Raw genomic sequence first — 25,162 nt, forward strand, 5'->3', positions numbered from 1 at the left:
CTTAGGTAATGGTCAGGTTTATAAGAGACCGTAGCAGAAGCATCAGTCCTCTTAAAGCCTAGGACCAGGCCCATATATAGTATCAGTTCTGCCTCTCTTCTATGAGATTCCATTGTCAAAGCAACCATGGGCCAGACTAGGTTCAAAGGAAGGAAAAAAGGATCTCTCACTGAAAAAGTATGAGGATTTGTGGCCATTTTTAATCTACCATAGTCAATTCCCTGGACAGATAATATTAACATTCTCACATTAAAACGTACATCCACCCCCTTTCAAGACCATTAAGCTCTTATTTTCTTATGATAACATATGACCATCTTGGACTTCGCCATTTTAATTAGGTCTGGATATAGAAAACACTTCAGGTGTATTTCCTCGAGTTTTATTCCTCTTAAACAGAAGACCTGTGGGATAAACTGACAGGTTATCCACCCTTTTCACATCTAACATATAATACTGAGATGGGCATGAAACTGAAACTCTTAGTTGCTCAGTCATGTCTGATTCTTTGCAATGCCATGTACTGTAGCCTGCCAGGCTCCTTTGTCCATGGTATTCTCCAGGCAAGAATACTAGAGTGGATTGCCATTTCTTTCTCCAGGGGATCTTCCCAACCCAGGGATCAAACCCCAGTCTCCTGCACTGGAGATGGATTCTTTACCATCTCAGCCGCCAGGGAAGCCCTAAGATGAACATAGGATGGCCTTAGTTGACAGTTCTATTCAAAAGGAGGAACAGTTCAGAGTAATTCTAAAATTCTAATGGGCTTTTGATTCCAGTTTCTTGGTTTAGGGCCCAGGCCCATTCTTGGGTCACCAATTAGTCCTTTAATATCTTAGTTTAGCCTTTGAGTCATCCTGCTGCTGCTAAGTTGCATCAGTCATGTACGACTCTGTGCAACCCCATAGACGGCAGCCCACCAGGCTCCTCTGTCCCTGGGATTCTCCAGGCAAGAATGCTGGAGTGGGCTGCCATTTCCTTCTCCAATACATGCATGCATGCTCAGTCGCTTCAGTGTGTCCATCTGAATCATCCTGCTGCTGCTAAGTCGCTTCAGTCATATCTGACTCTGGGCGACCCCATAGACGGCAGCCTACCAGGCTCCCCCGTCCCTGGGATTCTCTAGGCAAGCACACTGGAGTGGGTTGCCATTTCCTTCTCCAATGCATGAAAAGTGAAAAGTGAAAGTGAAGTCACTCAGTCGTGTCTGACTCTTAGCGACCCCATGGATTGCAGCCTTCCAGGCTCCTCCGTCCATGGGATTTTCCAGGCAAGAGGACTGGAGTGGGGTGCCATTGAATCATCCTGTCTTCCTTAAAAGGTCTGTGTTTGTAGCTAAGTAGTTTTCTTAGTGTGTGCACAATGTTGAGGGTACCAAGTATTCTTTTCATTCTGAACTGCGTCTGTCCCTTTTAGTCTTATCTCATGGTGCTTCTAACAAGCACAAAATTTCCCTCTCCCTTTCTCCCTCCCACCCCCACTCTCTATTGGGCTTGCCTGAGATTCTTATTGGGTGTTCACTCCGTTAAACAAAATCTACATTCACATTTCTTTCTAAGATAAGATCTCATCTACCTTGGTCCACCTCTGTCTGAGGCGAATGTAGGTGGCCTAGCAAAGAGATATGGAGAGGAACGCTCTGAAATCATTCTAAGACCTTAAACAAGGGTTGTATAGCTCCTTTACTTTACTTCTTTACCCTGAGACTACATTTTACTTTTCCAGGATTTACTTTTTGCTCTGAGGTCGTTGTTGAACGTTGATTCTTCTCTTAGCTTGGAAGTCTATCCTGGGCATTCTATGTTTTATGTACATTCTTTCCTAAAACTGAATAATTCCTTCTTTAGTTTATCTCTTTCTTATAGTATCAGAGGCATTTAAAGAAGTTAATCAATGTTTTGTTTTGTTTTTTTTTTTTTACTCTTTCTAGATATCTCCTTAGCCATATTTATGAGTTTACTAGGTCCACTTGGCATTTTCCAAAATACTCCAGGTGATAGTTTTGCTAATCATTTTGCAGTAAATAACTTACAGTCTAGTCCTCCATGTATTCGTTGACTTTCTTTGAGGTGTTTCAAAGTTTGACAGAATTATGTCATGGTCCACTGAGGGACACATAATATGCATTTTTTTAGTTGTTTAAGCTCCTTTATCACTTTCTCAATAGAAAGGATTTTAGTTCTTAATTACCTCAGTTTCCCTAAGAGAAACTATTCCCAGGTAAAGGTGAATTGATGGATGTGCTGTGCTTAGTCCCTCACTCCTGCCTGACTCTTTGCAATCCTATGGCCTGTACCCTGCCAGGCCCCTCTGTCCATGGGGGCTCTCCAGGCAAAAATACTGGAGTGGGTTGCCATGCCCTCCTCCAGGGGATCTTCCCAACCCAGGGATGGAACCCAGGTCTCCCACATTGCAGGCAGATTCTTTACCGTCTGAGCCACCAGGGGAGCCCAAATTGATGCATCGGTTCAGTTCAGTTCAGTCACTCAGTCGTGTCCAACTCTTTGTGACCCCATGGACGGCAGCACGCCAGGCCTCCCTGTCATCACCAACTCCTGGAGTTTACCCAAACTCATCACCATTGAGTCGGTGATGCCATCCAACCATCTCATCCTCTGTTGTCCACTTCTCCTCTTGCCCTCAATCTTTCCCAGCATCAGGGTCTTTTCAAATGAGTCAGTTCTTTGCATCAGGTGGCCAAAGTACTGAAGTTTCAGCTCCAGCATCAGTCCTTCCAATGAACATTCAGGACTGATCTCCTTTAGGATGGATTGATTGGATCTCCCTGCAAGTCCAAGGGACTCTCAAGAGTCTTCTCCAGCACCACAGTTCAAAAGCATCAATTCTTTGGTGCTCAGCTTTCTTCACAGTCCAACTCTCACATCCATACATGACCACTGGAAAGACCATAGCCTTGACAGTTTGTCCCAATTAATAAAAATAAGAGTGTACATGTCAGAAATGTTAAAAATTGTATGTACTTTTATCCATTTAAAGCAGCGGTACACAACCATTTTGGTATCAGGGACTGATTTCATGGAAGACAGTTTTTTCCATAGACCTGGGGTCAGGGGGATGGCTTTGGGATGATTCAAGTGCATTACATTTATTGTGCACTTTATTTTTAGTCTAATGCCACTGCTGATCTAAGAGGAGGTACTGGTCTGAGGCCTGGAGGTTGGGAACCAGTGATTTAAAGGACTCTGCCTTTACATAAATTAGTTTCGTCAGAACAAGACATATATTCTTCATGAAAATTGGATCTGATTTATGTCAGAAAGGAGAGGATGCTGAACTAGTTTGGAGGGACTTAGATTTGTATCCTACTGGTTGGATCTCCTTGCATCCCATCCTGAAGGAAATCAGTCCTGAATATTCATTGGAAGGACTGATGCTGAAGCTGAAGCTGAAATCCTTTGGCCACCTGATACAAGGAACTGACTCATTGGAAAAGACCCTGATGCTGGGAAAGATTGAGGGCAGGAGGAGAAGGGGATGACAGAGGATGAGATGGTTGGATGGCATCACTGACTCAATGGACATGGGTTTGGGTGGACCCCGGGAGTTGGTGATGGACAGGGAGGCCTGGTGTGTTGTGGTTCATGGGGTCACAAAGAGTCGTACACGACTGAGCGACTGAACTGAACTGAACTGAACTGATACTTGATATTGCTATCAAAAATCTATCCATAGGCTATAACTACTTTCAAAAAGTATTTGTTATTCAGATAAGATTGTTAGTTTGTTTCTGAATTAGGCCAAAATAAATAAATATTTTAAAACCTAGAAAGAAAACACAGAGAAAATTCTTAAGATAGAAATATTAATGTTCACAATCACAGTACTTGATGCTGTGTATTTAAACTGATACACTGTAATGGAAAAAACAGATCAGGTGGAGCTCAGATGATTCTGGTATAAATCGTAATTTCTGATTTGTCAGGGCAGATAGAAAGAGCTATGATTTGGAAGATCAATATATAATAATAATTATTATTATTATTATGTTAATAATACTACTCAGCAACTGTGTTGAGACAAATTAAGTAGCTATGTAGTTTGAAAGTCAGCATGTTAAGTTAGGTGTATGATAAAAGCAGCATATGCTGGTAGAATGAGAGAGGGTAATATGAAGTCAAGTTAGAGCTATGAGATATTGGTGGTTGTTCGAGCAGGAAGCATATTGTCTTCTAAGAGCTTCAGTAGCAGGAATTAGGGATTCCATTCTTGGTAAAAATGGCAGATTATGATGTCATAATAGGCCTGGAACTAAGACATTTAAGGCATTTACTTGTCTTGTTGCTCTTCAGTTGCTAAGTCATGTCCTAATCTTTGTGACCGTCGCGGACTCATTATAATCATTTTCTGGGTACAGGATGGATCCTAGATAAGACATTGTCATAGTTTTCTTTTGCTGCATAAGAAATTAGTACAAACGTGGTGGCTTAAAACAACCCCCCTTTAATAGCTCACAGTTCTGTAGGTTGGGATACTGCCATGGAGTGGCTTGGTTCTCTGTTCAAGGTCGTAAAGGTCTGAACTCAGCATTTAAATACTTGTAAGATAATTCTAACATCTAACTCATCCTGATTTGGCATCATTTGTCATTTCTTGTTCAAGTTGTTATGCATCAAGTTGTTATGGTATGAGTAGTGATATTTTATTGTTTTTTGGACAATTTGGCTATTATGTTAGGATACTTTGGTCCCTGTTTAAAGTTGTTTGTTTTATTTTGTTCTCATTTTAGCAGGCCTTTCATTTTTATAGGTTTGGCACATAGTTCCTCAACTTTTGTGGACCATGGTTCCATGACAGTCTAGTTTTCAGAACCTATATGGTACCTTTTGTGTTGTGCAGGTGGAGCTACTTCTGGTCCCTCCTCATGCTGCTTATGGGGTCAGAAGCAGCTTCCCCAGGATAGGCCACTTGGTGCTGCTGGTGGGGGGGGAATCTCTGGACCACTTGATGAAGAGTACTTCCTGTGCCAGGCACTTGTGACAGGTTCTCCCTTGACTGTAGAGAATGAAGGGTACTTACCAGATTGAAAACTTTCTGTGGAGGTACCAGGAAGTTTCCTAATGTCTCTGGATAGGGGAGAGGAGTCTCAGGCCCTTCTGAGGAGGAGAGCATTTTCCAAGTGTGCGCTTTTTGTGATGGGATCACTTTTTCTGGCTAAGGAGCCACTGGTGTGTATGGGTGGTGAAGGGGAATCTCAGGCTGAGTGGGGAGATCACTTTATCTGGACATTTATTGTCAGCAGGGATTTTAATTGTTCCCTCTTTTAGGTTCTGCAGTGCTCATTTGGTATTTGTGGGATTCCTATTTGATGTGATGGAGGAAGAGCCCATTTGAGCCACTTCCTGTTACTAAGTTTAGAGGGAATGCTGGGTTTAGGTCACATTTCTTCTTGGTAGAGGTCATAAGGTGCCCTGACATGAAGTTGCTCAGTCATTCTAAGGGTCCCTAGCCAATTCACCTTCTTCTTTAGACCTTTCAGAGCTCACATTTGGTTGTCTCATATTGTTTCCAGGATATATAGTTGGGCTTGTAAATGGGGAGCAGGGCAAGAGGAGCATAAACCATCTTATATGGACTAGAAGTCTTCTCTGTGCCTTTTAAGTGCTCACCTGATTGGGACATGCTCACTCTGGATAATTTCCCAATCAACTGTGCTGTTTATCATAATCTAATAATGGGAACGATACTCCATCACATTCACAGGTCTCATACTCAAGGAGAAGGGCTACTATGAGGATCATTAGGCGTCATCTCAGAATTCTGGTAACCACAGAAGGTGTATGTGAATGTACTGAAGCATTCATTAAGCAATTACCATCCTTTGGAAGACTGGAACCTGTTAGGATAGTATGAAAACCAAGGACTTTTATAATTTTTCTACTCACAGTAGATGAAGTACACCTGGTATCAGAAATGCTTAATAAAAATCAGAATATTCAAACAAATTTCAGTATTAGTTGATGTCAGTTTCAGAGGTTTGACCTAAATCTTCATGTATGGCCATGCAGATATCTGCTATGTGAAAAATATGCTAGCTGAAAGGTGAATTTAAAAACTTCACCACCACTCCCCATTTATATTTTGTAGTTATGTGCAAATACTGTGGCTACCAGCAAGTCACATAGAAAATAAAAGTCAGTGTTGTTTCTGACTTTCAATGTTTAGAGCAGCTTTATATGTAACACTACCTGCATTTGAACAGGTTGCACATTGTACAAAGTGATGATTGTTGCTATAGGTTGTAATATTATGTACTCTCACCAGGATGGAAAACGTTAAGGAAAATTTTTTGTACTGGCCAATAGGGTCTTTTTCCAATAGTCAGTTCTTCCCATCAGGTAGCCAAAGTATTGGCGCATCAGCTTCAGCATCAGTCCTTCAGGTTAGATTTGGCTAATGTGAACTACTGACAAAAGATTAGAAGTCAGGAGGAAAGAAGGTAAGGGTATTCATTTCTATGATGCACCCTCTCCAAAACTTTGGATTGGCAGTGGCTGCCATTTTCTCAGTTTATAGCTCTTGCTGGGTGGACTTCTACGACAACTCTTAAGACATTTGGGATTGCAGGAACTACTATCTCTCTATGCCCCTTCAAACCTAGTGGTTCTAATACTGGCTTCTCAGTTGCTAGCCTATGGGTACTTCATCATCTCTTGGTTTCTCTTCATTATTTACACATTTTAGTCTCCTCATTAAGTGATATTCCATCACTCTTTTAAAGTGTGCCATCAGCTTTTGGCTAGGACTCTGACTAATACATTGGTAGTGGGGAATAGGAGAAACTTTAAGGTAGTATTGGGGAGGGTGGGATAAACTGCTGGAGAAGGGATAAATGGAAGATATAAACTGGATAAAAGGGATAAACTGGAAGAGAAGGGTTTTGAAGCTTTTTGTGGCATTCTATGAATATAACATGACTTTTGTATGTGAATGACTCTAATATAGTCTTAAATTGTTTCTTAATTATTTAGTTGGGTTCCTGTTTCTTTGCATGCACAACCAGGATTGAACAGGGCTAAGAGACATCTGGGATTTATATGACTAGAAGATACTACTAGGATCTATCAAGATTGATTATATCATATTAGAACATTTCTCTCATGGCATCAGGAATATCCCAACCCAGTGCACATACTAAGTTTCTATTGAAATTCAGTGCACTGCTATGATGTGTAACTCATTTTTATTGTCAGATAGGATAACGCTATTTGACTTTTTGATATTTCCTTTTATTATGAAACAGAAATTTGGGAAAGCCCAATAGTTTCTTCAGGAACAAGTAATTCAGTTCCAATTGTTACATGTAGATTCAGGTTGTTAAACATAAATAACTCTAAAAGTGGACATGACACAGCTGACAGTTGTCCGTTACTGTAACACTTTATATATCCGAGAATTCAGATCTCACATAGAATCATCTGCCTCAGAGTGGTCCACTACGGGCCCACGACAAATAGGGCAGGTTGAATGTTCTGCCAGCCATTGATCAATGCACTGATAATGGTACTCATGGGAGCATGGTAGGATGCGTAGCATGTTGCCTGCGGTGTATTCTGTGATGCAAATGGTACAGATTTTAGTTGCATCTTCCTCTTCAGAAAATCTTATAGGCAAGTTGTCAATCTGCAGTTCGCTAAGGCCTGTAGGTTGGTGTGGGTCTGCTTCATGTAATAAGATAAATTGTTCCAGATTAAGGGAAGACCCAGAGTCGCTATCGTCATCTATTATTGGGGTCATTCGTCCATCTTCTTGCCCGGTCTCTGAGAAGCCTGTTGTTGAGCTTCCTTCTTCACTGTCTTCAAACATCGGTGAGCTAATTTCCAAATCTTCATCACTTGAGCTAAAACCAGACATTTGATTAAATGTGGCACTGTAAATATCGTAGGGGCTTGAAACTGATATCAGTAGCAAACTTGAATCAGAATCATAGCTAGCATTTGAAGCTGAACGAGGTCTGCTATCACTACCATTAGGTCCACGTCTTTCATTTGGTGACTCTGCCCTTCCCATGGTTTCACTTGGACGTGACACAATATGCTCTGAAATACTGCCACTGTCCATAAGGTTACTTGAGTCACTAAATACTGTCATTGTCTGACATAAAATAGTCTGAGTTGTAACAGACATTATACCACTTGCGCTAGTACTTAAGCTAGTATTTACAATTAAGCTAGTATTTAAAATTCTATGAATGGAATTTCTGATGGTATTGGCATAAGCTCTCTCATTGGCCTCATCAGAATCTGAAGACATAGGCGCCAGTTCCTCTTGCTCACTTTCTGAAGTGGTGGTGTTGTTTGGTAAGTCCGATGTTAGCTGAGTTCTACTAACTTCTCTGTATCTCTGAGAACATGCTGGACAATTAAATGGACAAGGACTGAAGGGTCTGGTTGGATTTGTCTCCCTCACTTCCCAAGATTCACTACTGCCCGTTGTGTCTGAATAACATTCTCCAGGAACAGCATTCCTAGTTCTAGAAGTTTCAGTAAGACCCCTATTTTGCAACTCATGTCCAGGCATTTGCTGTCTCAATGTTTCTTCATGCCCAGTTCTAGAAAATGTATCATTCTCACTTATGAGAGGTTGTTTAAAAGTCTGAGATGGTATATCTTCATTCATTCTTTGAAAAAGTTCCCACAGTGTACGTGGAGGTGTCCAACTGTCAGTCCTTGCTCTCGTTCTCCGAGAGTCTGGGCTCCTACTTCTTGGTCGTCTCTGACTTCTAGTCGGTGGGACTTCCGTTAATGTTTCCATTGTATCGTGTTCTGATGCAGATGCTGTTGTAAATAGTGACTCAGATTGTGGATTTTCCACTTGCCATTGGCTGTCTTCCGTATCTTCTCTTCTGGGAAGTTTTGCAGATGCTACATATTCATTTTCTGGATTTGAGTTTTCATCATCACACTCAAGATTGCTTTCTAAGCCAAATCTGAGCTCATCACTGTTAGCACTAATTTTGCTCTCTTCTCTCCAAGACTGATTTTCTTTTTGTTCACTTGTCACATTTTCAGTTTGTCCGGAAGTGGTAAGCCAGTCTAGAAGAGAGTCCTCACTGGATTCATTATCTGAAGCATCTCCTCTATCTGTTAATTTAAAAAAATGGGGGGAGGGGCCATAAAAGAACTACCAAAATTGGAACTATCATAAAATAGCACTCTGAAACTTTGTTTAGAAAGCAAACAAAAATGAGAACTTAAACACTCAGATGTTTTCAACTGATTTCACATTTACTTTATAAGTTATACTTTAAAAGTTAATTATCTTTAACTTTAAAGTTAATACTTTAAAAGCTTTGTTATCTAGATTTATAAGCAAAGGCAGGGAAGTTTCAATTCCATCTGAAAAAGAGTACACTAATCCTAGATAAATTTAGAGAGGTTTTTACAAAGGGTATCTGAAGGAAGTCTGTTTTTCAATATTTTGTCATAAACACAGCCCTGTATACCACTGTGGGAGGAATGTCAAGAGACAACATTTTTTTTCAGTCCACTGTCAAAACACCAAAGCAATTAAACCAGGTTAGCACCAGTTAAGGTACAGTGCTAGTATTTTAATTCAATTGATACTATTGTCTAATTCTCATTAGTCTCCAACATTACTACTCCTAGGCTCCTATATGCTTTTGATAATGTATAAGTTGTTTTAAAATACAAGATTATTGCCCAAATATAAGCAAAGTTTATAGGATTAAAAGTATTTGAATTTTGAATACTTCTTAATATTACCAAGATTTTTAATTAGCATTAAGCTGAACATCAGATCAAATGAATAGACTGAACCTAGCATGGTGCATATAAGACTATATTCTGGAACCAAAGTATTATAGTATCCTCTTAATTAGGTAGTAAACTCCTCTATTTTACACTGGGAGAGAAGGCACCATATCTGAGGTTCCAGCAGGGTTTCTCAGCCTTAGAACTATTTACATTTTAGCACTGGGCAATTCTTATTTTGGGGAGCTACCCTGTGCATTGTGTCATATTTGGCAGCATCCCTGGTCTCTGCCCACTAGATGCTAGTAATGCCTATGCCTCCTTCTGTGACAACCAAAAATATCTCCAGCTATTGTCAAATGTCCCTTGGGGTGGGGGAGAGCAAAACTGTCCCCAGTTGAGAACTACTTGATTAAAATATAAAATATTTCTTTTTGCTATTTTTTTACACGTCTATATAGATACAGAGGGCTTCCCTCATAACTCAGTTGGTAAAGAATCTGCCTGCAATGCAGGGGACCCCAGTTGGATTCCTGGGTTGGGAAGATCCGCTGGAGAAGGAATAGGCTACCCACTTCAGTATTCTTGGGCTTCCCTTGTGACTCAGTTGGTAAAGAATCCGCCTGCGAAGCGGAAGATCTGGGTTCCATCCCTGGGTTCCATCCCTGGGTTCCATCCCTGGGTTCCATCCCTGGGTTCCATCCCTGGGTTCCATCCCTGGGTTGGGAAGATCCCTTCCATTCCAGTATTCTGACTTGGATATTTCCATGGACTGTATAGTCCACGGGGTTGCAAAGAGTCTAACACGACTGAGCGACATTCACTTTCATGCTGCTGCTAAGTCACTTCAGTCGTGTCCGACTCTGTGTGACCCCATAGAGGGCAGCCCGCTAGGCTCCTCCATCCATGGGATTTTCCAGGCAAGAGTACTGGAGTGGGGTGCCATTTCCTTCTCCAGTGCATGAAAGTGAAAAGTGAAAGTGACGTCGCTCAGTCGTGTCCGACTCTTAGCGACCCCATGGACTGTAGCTCACCAGGCTTCTCCATCCATGGGATTTTCCAGGCAAGAGTACTGGAGTGGGGTGCCATTGCCTTCTCCATCACTTTCATAGATAGAGAAAATAATTTGGGACATAGGAGGACCTTTCCATTGAGGTATAAAACCAACCAACAAACAAAAACCAATAGTCTACTTCACACTATTTCCCAATTAAAACAATCCAAATGTGAATCAGGGAAAAAAACCTACCCTGGCATTCTCACCGCAAACCAAGTAAATGTCAGTTCTTTTTTATGAGAAGTTCCTTACCAAATAATGTATGCCACTTCTGTATAATTTACTATTTACTATTATGAAGTGATTATTAATACTATGAAGTTCCTTTTTCATCCCATCCTATTCCCCCCAAAGAGAAATATACCTGTATTTTCATCTGAGTTTCGTCGTAGGTTTTCTTTCATCATTTGAAGCCTCTTCTGCATCTCTTCTTCCGTACTTTCACCTAGGGGGCCGAGCAAATTGTTGTCCCTCATAAGTATGTAATCTTCCTCACTCAGATCACTTACGAATCGGTAGTAATCATCTTCTCGAGCCAATCGGTCTGTCTGACCTCTGTGTCGGACCGAGACTCTGTCTTCTTCATCGTCGGAATCTGAGCTTTCCATCTCGATGAACAGCTGGGAAATTATCTGAATTTCATGACAAAGGGCTGAAATGCAAAAACCGCTCTCAAGCAGTTTCAGCTTCGACTTCCGCCCAGGAGTGACCCGAACACACCCAGTCGGATAACCATCCGCCTAGGTTCCCCGCTGCTCCGCTACTCCGCTATTGCACCTCAGCTCTGCAGCCTCTGGTGAGGCAATAATTGAGACCCGCCTCTACCTCACAACTTGCTTAGGCGTTGCCTAGGCATCCATTGTCTTCCTTATGTAACTGAGTAGGGACTGGATTCAGGTTGGGTTTCAGTCCATTCAAAAGCAACCAATATTTCTGAGGGTTTATAATGTACCAAGCACCATTCTTCACTGTCCGCCCCACCACCACCACCTCCACCCCCCACCACGCCCCCCGCAGATTAAGCTATCAGGGAAGCCCAACCATTCAGGTATGGCCTAAATCAAATCTCTTACATTTACACAGTGGAAGTGAGAAACAGATTCAAGGGATTAGATCTGATAGAGTGCCTGAAGAACTATGGACACAGGTTTGTGACATTGTACAGGAGGCAGTAATCAAGACCATCACCAAGAAATGCAAAAAGGCAAAATAGTTGTCTGACGAGGCCTTACAAATAGCTGAGAAAAAAGAGAAGCAAAAGGCTAAGGAGAAAAGGAAAGATATACCCATCTGAATGCAAGAGTTCCTAAGAATAGCACGGAGAGATAAGAAAACCTTCCTCAGTGATCAGTGCAAAGAAATAGAGGAAAACAATAGAATGGGAAAGACTAGAGATCTCTTCAAGAAAATTAGAGATACCAAGGGAACATTACATGCAAAGATGGGCACAATAAAGGACAGAAATTGTATGGACCTAACAGAAGCAAAAGATATTAAGAAAATGTGGCAAGAATACACAGACGAACATTTCAAAAAAGATATTCATGAACCAGATGACCAGGATCAAGTGGGACTTAGGAAGCATCACTATGAACCAAGCTAGTGGAGGTGATGGAATCCCAGTTGAGCTATTTCAAATCCTAAAAGATGGTGCTGTGAAAGTGCTACCCTCAATATGCCAGCAAATCTGGAAAACGCGCCAGTGGCCACAGGAGTAGAAAAAGTAATTTTTCTTTCTAATCCCAAAGAAATGCAATGCCAAAGAATGTTCAAACTACCACACAATTGTACTCATCTCACACATTAGCAAAGTAATGCTCAAAATTCTCCTAGCCATGCTTCAATCGTACTTGAACCAAGACCTTTCAGGTGTTCAAGCTGGAATTAGAAAAGACAGAGGAACCAGAGATCAAATTGCCAACATTTGTTGGCTCATTGAAAAAGCAAGAGAGTTCCAGAAAAACATCTACTTCTGCATCATTGACTACACTAAAGCCTTTGACTATGTAGATCACAATAAACTGTGGAAAATTCCTCAAGAGATGGATAGAGCACCTGACCTGCCTCCTGAGAAATCTGCATGCAGGTCAAGAAACAACAGAATCAGACATGAAAATGGACTGGTTCAAAATTGGGGAAGGAGTACGTCAAGGCTGTGTATTGTCACCCTATTTATTTAACTTCTATGCAGAGTACATCACGTGAAATTGCAGGCTGGATGAAGCATAAGCTGGAATCAAGATTTCTGAGAGAAATATCAATAACTTCAGTGCAGATAACACCACACTCAAGGCAGAAATAGAAGAAGAACTAAAGAGCCTGTTGTTGAAATTGCAAGAGGAGAATGAAAAAGCTGGCTTAAAACTCAGCATTAAAAAAAGATAATGGCATCTGGTCCCATCACTTCATGGCAAATAGATGGAGAAACAATGGTAGCATTGAGAGACTTTATTTTCTTTGGCTCCAAAATCACTGCAGATGTTGACTGCAGCCATGAAATTAAAAGATGCTTGCTCCTTGGAAGAAAATCTATGACCAAACTAGACACCATATTAAAAAGGAGAGACATTACTTTGCTGACAAAGGTCCGTTTAGTCAAAGCTATCATTTTTTCCAGTAGTCATGTATGGATGTGAGAGTGGGACCATAAAGAAAGCCGAGCACCAAAGAATTGATGCTTTTGAACTGTGGTGTTGGTGAAGACTCTTGAGAGTCCCATGGACTGCAAAGAGATCAAACCAATCATTTCTGAAGGAAATCAGTCCTAAATATTCATTGGAAAGACTGATGCTGAAGCTGAAGCTGAAATTCTTTGGCCACCTGATGCGAAGAACTAACTCATTGGAAAAGACCCTGGTGCTGGGAAATATTGAAGGTGGGAGGAGAAGGGAACTACAGAGGATGAGATGGTTGGATGGCATTACTGACTTGATGGACATGAATGTGAGCAAGCTGAGGGAGTTGGTGATGGACATGGAAGCTTGGCATGCTACAGTCCATGGGGTTGCAAGGAGTTGGACACTACTGAGTGACTGAACTGAACTGGAGTTTAGCAATCTTAATTTGCATGCTAGGTGTGTATTTGTGTGAGTGTGTGTGTGTGTGTGTGTGTGCATGCCAAAGCCTTTGACTGTGTGGATCACAATAAACTGTGGAAAATTCTGAAAGAAATGGGAATACCAGACCACCTGACTTGCCTCTTGAGAAACCTCTATGCAGGTCAGGAAGCAACAGTTAGAACTGGACATGGAACAACAGACTGGGTCCAAATAGGAAAAGGAGTATGTCAAGGCTGTATATTGTCACCCTGCTTATTTAACTTATATGCAGTGTACATCATGAGAAACACTGGGCTGGAAGAAGCACAAGCTGGAATCAAGATTGCTGGGAGAAATCTCAATAACCACAGATATGCAGATGACACCACTCTTATGGTAGAAAGTGAAGAGGAACTAAAAAGCCTCTTGATGAAAGTGAAAGAGGAGAGTGAAAAAGTTGGCTTAAAGCTCAACATTCAGAAAACGAAGATCATGGCATCTGGTCCCGTCACTTCATGGGAAATAGATGGGGAAACAGTGTCAAACTTAATTTTTAAGCTCCAAAATCACTGCAGATGGTGACTGCAGCCATGAAATTAAAAGAAACCTAGATAGCATATTAAAAAGCAGAGACATTACTTTGCCAACAAAGGTCTGTCTAGTCAAGGCTATGGTTTATCCAGTGGTCATGTATGGATGTGAGAGTTGGACTATAAAGAAGGCTGAGTGCCAAAGAATTGATGCTTTTGAACTGTGGTGTTGGAGAAGACTCTTGAGAGTCCCTTGGACTGCAAGGAGATCCAACCAGTCCATCCTAAAGGAGATCATTCCTGGGTGTTCATTAGAAGGACTGATGCAGAAGCTGAAACTCTAGTACTTTGGCCACCTCATGTGAAGAGTTGACTCATTGGGAAAGAGTCTGATGCTGGGAGGGATTGGGGGCAGGAGGAAAAGGGGACAACAGAGGATGAGATGGCTGGATGGCCTCACCGACTCAATGGACGTGAGTTTGAATGAATTCCGGGAGTTGGTGATGGACAGGGAGGCCTGGCGTGCTGCAATTCATGGAGTCACAAAGAGCTGGACACAACTGAATGACTGAACTGAAACTGAACTGAACTGAACTGAAGATTCATTCTATAGCCATCATCACGGTGTGATAATTTTGCATGTTGTTGAGTCCATTTTAGATCATTGAACATTTTACTCACAATAAAAATTTAGTTCCCGATAATGGCTGCATAGTATAAAGTCTATTTCCATTGCTCTTTAATAGCTTTTGAGGTTTTGACTTCTTAGAAGCTTTGGGAGAAAGTGATATGACATGGTAGAGCAAGCATAGGTTTTAGAGTAAGATTGGCCTCATACAATCTTGTGTGTGCCAATTATCTATGAGGTAGGCACATTACTGAGTCTCAAAATCTCTGAATGTGAAATGAGAGTAAAGTCTGGCTTACAGGACAAAGATTCTTAAATTATATTATTCTTATTCCCAAGATCCATTGACCTTCCTAAGTCCTATTCATTGATGCCAGGTTAAAGACCCTTACCACAGACTAGAATCAGTTAAGATGTCAAAATGAAAGTGTATTTGTTAGGAGTCCCATGATGTTTGACCGCCACACATGATGTTTGACCGCCACATGTTACACACTCTTTCAAACCTACTTTTGGCCTTCCTTACTTCCCGATAGGATGCATTCTTTTTTTGAAAAAGAAAAAAAATGTTTGTTTGCTTTCTAACAGTTGAGATTGATTTATTTGGGGCATGTTATCAGAAGAATAACAAAGGTGAACCACTAAAAGTGCTGTCAGTACACATGCAGAGGTTGATCGGCAAAACTTTTATTTTAAAATGAATGCAGAAAATATAAGGGATGTGTTAGAACTTAGATCTATGAAAGGATATACAAAAGACATATAACTATATTGACAGACTTGGGGAATGTTCCAAAGTATTATTTTTATTCTAGTATATTTGTTGCTCATCATTTGAGTGTGTCTTTGGGAATGTGTATATTTAATCAGGAGAAAAACTAAAAATTAACAGTGTTTTTAGTTTGTTGTCTTATACTAATAGCTCAAATATAGCTCCATTAAGAATGTTGATTGATAGGAATGGGAGACGATTCATCTGTAACCTTTTAGTCATTATGGTCCACATATACTAGTAAAACTTTCCAAAGTAGCCATGCTAGTTAACACATATTCAGAGTCTAAAGGCCACTAGCCATAAAACTAAGAGAAATATAGCAGTTTTTGCTTTATATCACTGTAATCCATAAGTACGTTTAAGGTTCACATGTGAAAATATGTCATGTGTTGGAAGGTAAATAAAATTAACCTTTCAACAACACAAGTTTTAATGACATAGGTCTACTTATATGCTATTTTTTTAAGCAGTAAATACTATAATACTATATCATCTATGGTTGCTTGAATCCATGTATGCAAGACCACAGATAAGAAGGCCAACTGTCAGTAATACACAGATCTTTGTCTGCACCCCTAACTTCCTTCTTGTTTAAGGGTCAATTATAATGGCTCAAAATTTTAAAATTTACTCAGTTTGCTGAATGTTGCTATTCCACATGGATATGAATGCAGTCTGTGTTGGGTTTGGGGGTGTCTGTACTAACAGACAGCTCAGTGGCCTTTGGCTATTTTGACAGTCCTGAAAGTTGTGTTTATTCTTGCTTTTTCCTTTTATCATGGTGATCGTAAGCCTTTTACCCTGTTCAATGTATATTTCATTCATTTGGATTTGCTGGTTGACTCTCCTGCCTGGCCTATAGTAAGAAGCAGGGTGTCAGAGAATCCAAGAGAGAGGACCATAAAGAGCTTGGTTTGAATCTTGCAGACAATATCTACCTGATATGATGAGGAATCCAGGAACTCTCCTTGAGGTATCCGTGTTAAGAACACCTCTGTGATTTTGTTTATTGATCTATAAAGTGAAAATAATTATTGAGTCATGGTAATATGGAGAAGGAAATGGCAACCTACTCCAGTGTTCTTGCCTGGAGAATCCTGTGAATAGAGGAGCCTGGTGGGCTGCTGTCCATGGGGTCACACAGATTCGGACATGACTGAAGTGACTTAGCAAGCGTGTATGCATTGGAGAAGGAAATGGCAACCCACTCCAGTATTCTTGCCTGGAGAATCCCAGGGACAGAGGAGCCTGGTGGGCTGCCGTCTATGGGGTCGCACAGAGTCGGACATGACTGAAGTGACTTAGCAGCAGCAGCAGCAATATGGTGACAGTTATGTGAGATAATATTTTGAAATCAGGCCCCCTTATTATATGCTCTTAGAGTTTTTGGTAACACTTGTCACATTTATAATGTCATTTTTATTTTTAAAAATTGTGTTTATTTATTTTTGGCTATACTGGATCTTTGTTTCTGCATGGGTTTTTCTCTAGTTGTGGCAGGCAAGGGCTATTTTCATTGTGGTGTGCAGGCTTTTCATTGATATGGCTTTTCTTGCTACAGAGTACAGACTCTAGGGCACACGGGCTTCAGTATTTGCAGCATGTGAGCGCAGTAGTTGCAGCTCCCAGGCTCTAGATCACAGGCTCAGTAGTTGTGGGACACGGGCTTAGTTGTTCCACTGCGTGCGGAATCTTCCCAAGTCTGGGATGGTATTCATGACTCCTGCATTGGCTGGCAGATTCTTTACCACTGAGCCTCCAGGAAAACCCCTATAATGTCATTTTAACTACCCGTGTTTTGATCTGCGCCCTTCTTTCCTAGTATAATTGTAAACTCGGAGAGGGAAAATCATCTGTTTTGCCCACAGTCGTGTTCCCTGGGACTAGCATGGTATCTCGCAAAGAAAAATTGTTCACTAAAAACTTGTAGGAAAAAATGGAGGGAAACGTATTCACTTATTCTCACTCAGATTTTCCCTGTTCCTTCACCAGAATAGATTAATAGAATGAAAGAATGGTCAAATTGATATGATAAATTTTTAAAACCACTCAGAGAAAGGATGGAAGTTGTTCAGAGATGGAGAGGCCTTGAAGTTGTGTCAGCAAATGAAGGATCAGGGAAGTTTAACCTGAAGGAGAGGAGTTGTGATAGCCGTCTTCAAACATTGGAAGGATTATTACATAGGTAAGAGTTTAATCTTGTTCTGAGTAGCCCCAAGACATTCACAGATCCGAAACTACTGGATTTAAGCTATGGGGAGGCAGGCTTTTGACTGAAAAAAGAACCCTCTCCTAAAGAAGAAATTGGGTGCCTCAAGAAATAGTGTATTTTCTAGCACTGAAGATGTTTGAACATAGGCAAGATGAGGGGACGTTGGAACTTGGGAGTGTTTTGTTCTGTTTTTTCTTTTTTTAAGGATTTATAAATCAGTTAGGTGGTTAGGAGATGTGACCTTAAAAATCTGTGGAGTTTGTGATTCTTTGAGTCTTTTTCTCCCAATAAAAGAAAGGCAGGGGAGAAGGTGGGACTGAGAGAAACTGGATAAAGATATCAGGAACTCATAAATGGTGAGAGAAGGAAGTCAGGCAGATCAGAGGATAACTCTGTTTCAAGCAGTTGCTTGGCCCTATACAGAGCCTTGTGTTAGTTGCTCAGTCGTGTCTGACTCTTTGCAACCCCATGGACTATAGCCTACCAGATGCCTCTGTCCCTAGAATTTCCCCAGGCAAGAATACAGGAATGGGTTGACATTTCCTTCCCCAGGGGATCTTCCTGACCCAAGGATTGAACCCAGTTCTCCTGCCTGGCAAGCAGATTCCTTACCATCTGAGCCACCAGGGAAGCCCATAGAGAGCCTTAGAAAGCTAGTTACAATGTTCTTAACAACATTAGCATAGAAAAGAACTGACAAAACTCAAGGTTTCACAGTATTCTAACCTATGTCTCACTTGATAAATTTGCCACATATATCTTAGGACATACCTATATGAAAGGCATAAATTTATTTTTTTTTTCAATGGTAGATGATACCTCTTAAAGAGTTTGTGACTCTGTAAATAACAGCATGATAATGAAAACCCTGAGGTGAAGTACATATAAAATATTTTACCTATGTCTAGCTAGAGGACAACAATAATCTTAGCTAAATGCTTAGAGAGGCCTGAAAATACCATGTATTCACTGTGAAACCTAAAACAAGTTATCCACTATTCATTCATTCAACTCAGTTAGTGAGTAACTTGTGTAAGTTAGAGGGGATATTGCATTGAACAAAACAGATAGATGTGTTCCCTGATGGAGTTTTTAGTCTATGGATGGCATTAAGAATGCAGTGAGTGAGAAGTACAAACATTGGATAACTGCACAGTTAGGCACAAAAGTGGTCCTGAAATTTGTCTAGGACAACGTTTCTCAACCTCTGTAATTTTGACACTTTGAGCAACATGATTCTTTCCTAAGGTGTGCCTGTTCATCATAGGATATTTAGCAATATTATAGATGAGATAGTTGGATGGCATCATCAACTCAATGGACATGAATTTGAGCAAACTCCAGGAGATAGTGAAGGACAGGCAAGCCTGGCATGCTGCAGTCTGTAGGGTCACAAAGAGTCGGAAAGGACTTAGCAACTGAACAACAGCAACAATTCATCAGGGCTTCCCTGGTTGCTCAGACAGTAAAGAATCTGCCTGCAATGCAGGAGACATGGGTTCAATCCCTGGGTCAGGAAGATCCCCTGGAGAAGGGAATGGCAACCCACTCCAGTATTCCTGCCTGAAGAATCTCATGGACAGAGGAGCCTGGTGTGCTACAGTCCATGGAGTCACAAAGAGTTGAACATGACCAAGTGACTAACATACTTTTTTCACTGACCTCTCCACACTGGAAGGCAAATAGCCCCCTTCTTGTTGTGACAGCAATGTCGCAGACATTGCCTAATGTCCCTGAGAAAGCAAAAACATCCCTGATTGAGAATTGGTGGTCCCAGGGGAGCTCTTTTCTGAGGAGATGACTTCTAACAAAGCTGGTGTTGGTCTTGGTGAAACCATGGAACATGTCCCTTGCTCTCCAATGGCTGTAGTCTAATTTTAAAAAATTAAAGAAGAATCAATATAGTGTTATCAGTGCTACAGGAATATTGATGAAAGGCTCCTAACCCACAAGTATGAACTCAGATTTAGGCTTTTGGGAGGTGAAATCTTGGTCAGTTACTTACTTAACAACCAACTTAGTGTCTTCAGGCCCAGTTTTATCATGTATGAAAGAGGGTTAAGAAGGCGGCCCATTTCCTAATCTCTTTCGAGGACATAAGAATTCAAGTAGGAAAAAGCATTTATGTTTCTTAAAAGACGCTTACTCCATGGTGGCTGTACTAGTTTGCATTCCCACCAACAGTGTAAGAGGGGTTCTCTTTTCTTCACATCCTCTCCATCATTTATTGCTTGTAGAAAAAAAAAAAAAAAGACGCTTACTCCTTGGAAGAAAAGTTATGACCAACCTAGATAGCATATTGAAAAGCAGAGACATTACTTTGCCCACAAAGGTCTGTCTAGTCAAGGCTATGGTTTTTCCAGTGGTCATGTATGGATGTGAGAGTTGGACTGTGAAGAAGGCTGAGTGCCGAAGAATTGATGCTTTTGACCTGTGGTGTTGGAGAAGACTCTTGAGAGTCCCTTGGACTGCAAGGAGATCCAACCAGTCCATTCTAGAGGAGATCAGCCCTGGGTGTTCTTTGGAAGGAATGATGCTGAAGCTGAAACTCCAGTACTTTGGCCACCTCATGTGAAGAGTTGACTCATTGGAAAAGACTCTGATGCTGGGAGGCATTGGGGGCAGGAGGAGAAGGGGAAAACAGAGGATGAGATAGCTGGATGGCCTCACTGACTCAATGGACGTGAGTTTGAGTGAACTCTGGGAGTTGGTGATGGACAGGGAGGCCTGGCGTGCTGTGATTCATGAGGTCACAAAGAGTTGGACACGACTGAATGACTGAAATGAACTGAACTGAACTGATAGTTGATTTTAAATGTTCTGTTAGTTTCTGGTATACTTCAAAATGATTCAGATTATCTATCTATGTACCTATCTATAGAGCAAGAAGGAGAGAGAGGAAGAATGTGTGTGTGTGTGTGTGTGTGTGTGTGTGTGTATTCTTTCTCATATTTTTTCCCATTGTGGTTTATTACAGGATATTGAATATATGTTTACCTATGCTATACAGGAGGGCCTTGTTTATCTATTTTATATATAGGAATTAATATCTGCTAATCCCAAACTCTTAATTTATACCTCCCTTCCCCGCCCCTGGAAAAAGCCTTTAAAACTAAGCCTGGTGCACAGTAAAAGGAACAACGAAGAGAAAGAAGAAAACATGTGATTTCTTTTTTTGGTGATGGTCCACATAGCATATACTTTAAGTTTGTATCAAAGAACATTGTGTGCGTGTGTGTGTAAACCACTAAGAACTTTATGAATAAGAAGTATATTATGGAATTAATTGCCCTTCCAGATCTTGACTATACTTTGACTGCAGGTGATTGTAGAGACAACCATAACTTCCTGGCACAGGACTTGACAGATATGTCAGTGAATTAAAACTGCAAGTTAAAAAAATATCCACATAAGATAGAGAGGCAATTTCAGTTCTGTGTGAAGAGCATATACTATTTTATGAATGCCATTGTGTAACTGATTATTCATATGGTGGAAACAATGGTATACCCTTAATGGTTGGTAAACAAAAATAAATTCCATGTAGTAAAAATAACTTACTAGAAGCATAAACTCATAAAAATGATAAAAGGAGATACAGGACATTAAAAACATGTGATGAGAGAGAGTTTTACCAAGGCCCCAAATCCTGAAAACATAAAATTGGCACACTGATTTCACTGAAAGTTTAGAGCTTCCATATAGCAAGGGGAACAATAAACAAAGTAAAAAAAAATGGATTAATGGTATTCTTAGAAAAAGTATTTACAAAATCTGACCAATGGGGGTTTACATTACTAATATGCTAAAAGGATACTGTAAAAGTCAAGCAAATAGCCTATAAGTGTATGAAATAATGTTAATCACCCCTAGTAATAATTATATACAAGATTTACAGAAATGTTATGCCTCTGTTTGGTTTACTGTTTCTTTCTTCTTGATGGAATCATTTAGCACTAAGTAACAGATTTTAATTTAACACTACCAGAAATGCAGGTGACCCAATCAGTGCCCTTGATTATATTGCAGTGTTCAAATAAATAACATTTATTTCAGTTTTTACAGTTCCTATAGAATATTACTGAAATATTTATATTTGGTGGAAATTTTGTTTAAATTTAAATAGTGTGTTTGTATATCCAGTTTATGCCATTTACCTCATTTATCCCAATCCCAGGAACTGATTGTGCTTAATTGCAATTCAAAAGAAAAAGAATATTTGATTCTGAAATTTTTATACTTTTATTTTTAAGGGTAAAACAATTTTAAATTGTCTGATATAAACAAAGCAAGTTCCCTTTGTTCCTCAGAGGCTTTATATTAAATGGATTTTTACCTCGTTGATAACATATTGTGGTTAAATTTCCCCATGATCTTTGTGTTTCTGTTTTCACAGCAGAAACTAACTCGGTCCATTTACTGTCCTTCATAGAACTGTGCTCTGCAATATATTTTTTCATACAAATAGATACCTCTTTTTAAAACTGTGTAAATCCTTGCATAGAGTTTTCCCAGTTGGATCACTTCTGACTCACATTTCCTAAGGAGGTGTGAGGGTGGAGGGGAATGGCTTTAAGAAATGAAGTGCAATAAGTTTAATGCTTTCCTGTGATACAAATATAGGAAATGACCCTGAATGACATCTTTACTCTTGTCTGCTCATTTCTCCCACAGGTATGGTTCTGGTCAGCCATAGAAAAAATTGACATTTGCAGTGGGCCCTTTTATAAAAGAAGTGCCAACTTGGAAATGATTTATTTTAGAAACAGAGAGGATATAAACATATATATCCCCTGTCTCTGAAGTGTGAAGGTTGAAAAGCAAAGGGATGATCTTTAAAGTGTCTAAAATATTGATTTGTGGCATAGTTTTACAAAATGCTTCAGATTAGTTTTTTTTTTTTGATGGTCCCTCATGCTTTGCATCAGTTGGTGCTACAACTTGAATCTCTATTTTTGAATTTACTTAAAAAAAAAGATATTTCATAGTGGTATGTATCTATCTCCCTTTAGATAATCAATGCTGAAAAAGCCAGAGTCATTCTAAGAAATCAAATCTGATATTTTCCCTAACATCACAAGTTTTGCTTTGATTTCCTTTGTTTTTATACAACAAATATTCTCTACCTCCCTCTCCCTAAGAAGATGTACCAACTCAACATTGATAAAATTCCATTTTTAATCTCTGTTTATTTAAGGAGCAAAGATATTGAATGTTCAAATTAGAGCTACTTTTTAATATCAGAGTAATCACTTGCATAAATAATTCAAGCTTTAGCAAAATAGGAAACCAACATTTAACACAATTTTCCAAATATATACATCTCACGTTATAGATATATCTACTTATCCCCCATCATTCCTAAGGAATTCACAACAAAATGATCAAATGAACAAAATGATCAAATCAAGTGGAAAACTAGAATAGAAATTGTTGATTATTTGTGATTAGAGTATTTTTATCATCTTTAAGAAAAATTGTTTTTTAAATTAACACAAAGGAGCCCTTAGCCCTATGATATTTTTAGCTCAATGTTTAAATTTAATTATCAAACTTTACTTATAGATTAAAAGATGAACTAAAAATGCAGAATCTATCAAGTAGTCCACATTGCATTAGCTGAAACATATAAAGTATAACAGTGAGTTAAATTTCCTGAGAAATTTGAGTTATTGAAAGTAGCAGGACAAACACTTTAAGGAAAGATGAATTTTAAAAAAATAGAATATATATAAAGATGAATTGAAAAAAAATAGAATATATATGTCTATAAAATATAGTCATATAAAGTACATCCATATTTCTTCACTCTGAGCATCAGGGTAATGCAAAAAAATAGTAACAACAACAAAAGCAGTGTGGTATGTCACCTTTTAATTTAAAAAAAAATGTTCATGCATAAAACATAGACTGGCGATTCGTTTCTTACATGATAGTATACATGTTTCAATGCCATTCTCCCAAATCATCCCACCCTCTCCCTCTCCCACAGAGTCAAAAAGTCTTTTCTGTACATCTGCATCTCTTTTGCTGTCTCGCATACAGGGTCATCATTGCCATCTTTCTAAATTCCATATATATGTGTTAGTATACTGTATTGGTGTTTTTCTTCCTGGCTTACTTCACTCTTTATGGAAAAACCAATACAGTATTGTAAAGTAAAATAAAGTAAAAAAAAAAAAAAAGGTAAAAAAAATAAAAATCATGCTGAAATGAAAAAAAATCAGATTTTATATATCTCTTCTCTTTCTTTTTTATTGTATATTTAAATTCATTCATTAATTTGCCTTTTCCTGTTATTTTCAAATCTCTTTTCAAATAAAAGGATCTCCTTTTAAAAAAAGAAAAAGAAAATTTCACCTCCCGAGGGATTTTCTTTTTTGGGTTAGCTCAGTTATTTCAGATCTTGTTCATTTAAATGGCTGATTTACTTTCCTTCTGAGATTTTTCTTCAGTAAGAAGAAAGAAATAGATTTTTGATGTGTATCCTGAGTAGAACTAATTGTTTATTACTAACTTTTAGGATCTCTAAGAGGCAGAAAAAGTGGAAGTGGGAAAGCCTATGGCACTTATAAATCTCCAAATGAAGGGATATATGCCGCTGTGTGAAATGTTAAAAGCATGATACAACTTTACTAACAAAAAAATTTATGGATGTCTCTGTACTGTATGTTTATTCTATTTTTAAAAAGTTCCTTATAGACTAAATAGCTTTCTCTACTGTGCATCATTTTTGTATAATTTTTTTAAGATTGATAAACCCAAATATAACATTTATTTCCTTCAAGTAGCTTCCAACTTTTCCCCAGTAAAAAATGTAGATACCTCTACAGAAAACTTGAAACCTTGCTTAGGCACATATTACATTTTTATGAAAAGACTGTGTGAGTGGTGAGTCCAACCTTGACTTTTACATCTTTTCTTCACATTAGAATTAACCAGAGAGTGCTAAAGAAACATATATCCAGGTCCCAGCCCAGATTTATCAAACCTAAATTCCCAGGGGTGAGGCTTGGGCATCATTGTGTCTTTTTTTTTAATTAATTTTTATTGGTGTAGAGTTGATTTACAATGTGTTAGTTTCAAGTACAGCAAAGTGAATCAGTTATACATCTATCCACTCTTTTTTAGATTCTTTTTCCATGTAGTTCATTACAGAGTACTGAGTAGAGTTCCCTGTGCTATAGAGTA

The 25,162-nt window shown here is 39.4% G+C and overlaps 2 protein-coding genes across 2 annotated transcripts in view; one reads left to right on the plus strand and one right to left on the minus strand.

Annotated features, from left to right (window-relative positions):
• Positions 1–25,162, plus strand: part of DMD (dystrophin) — a gene marked incomplete in the record, with an annotated part of 2,117,027 nt that overhangs the window by 919,106 nt on the left and 1,172,759 nt on the right.
• LOC102191688 (E3 ubiquitin-protein ligase RLIM-like) lies at positions 7,373–11,396 on the minus strand. The gene is made up of 2 exons (XM_018043728.1): positions 11,153–11,396; positions 7,373–9,095 (listed from the first exon to the last, which is right to left on the minus strand). The coding sequence occupies exons 1-2, from the start codon at positions 11,394–11,396 to the stop codon at positions 7,423–7,425; spliced, it is 1,917 nt and encodes a 638-aa protein (XP_017899217.1). The 3' UTR covers positions 7,373–7,422.

Source organism: Capra hircus, assembly GCF_001704415.2.
Source record: "Capra hircus breed San Clemente chromosome X unlocalized genomic scaffold, ASM170441v1, whole genome shotgun sequence".
Classification (NCBI taxonomy): Eukaryota; Metazoa; Chordata; class Mammalia; order Artiodactyla; family Bovidae; genus Capra; species Capra hircus.

Coding starts and splice junctions, on each gene's coding strand:
- LOC102191688 (XM_018043728.1), bottom strand. CDS start 11,396: ATGGAAAGCTCAGATTCCGACGATGAAGAAGACAGAGTCTCGGTCCGA. Junction 9,096..11,152: donor AAACTCAGATGAAAATACAG/GTATATTTCTCT, acceptor TAACAGATAGAG/GAGATGCTTCAGATAATGAA.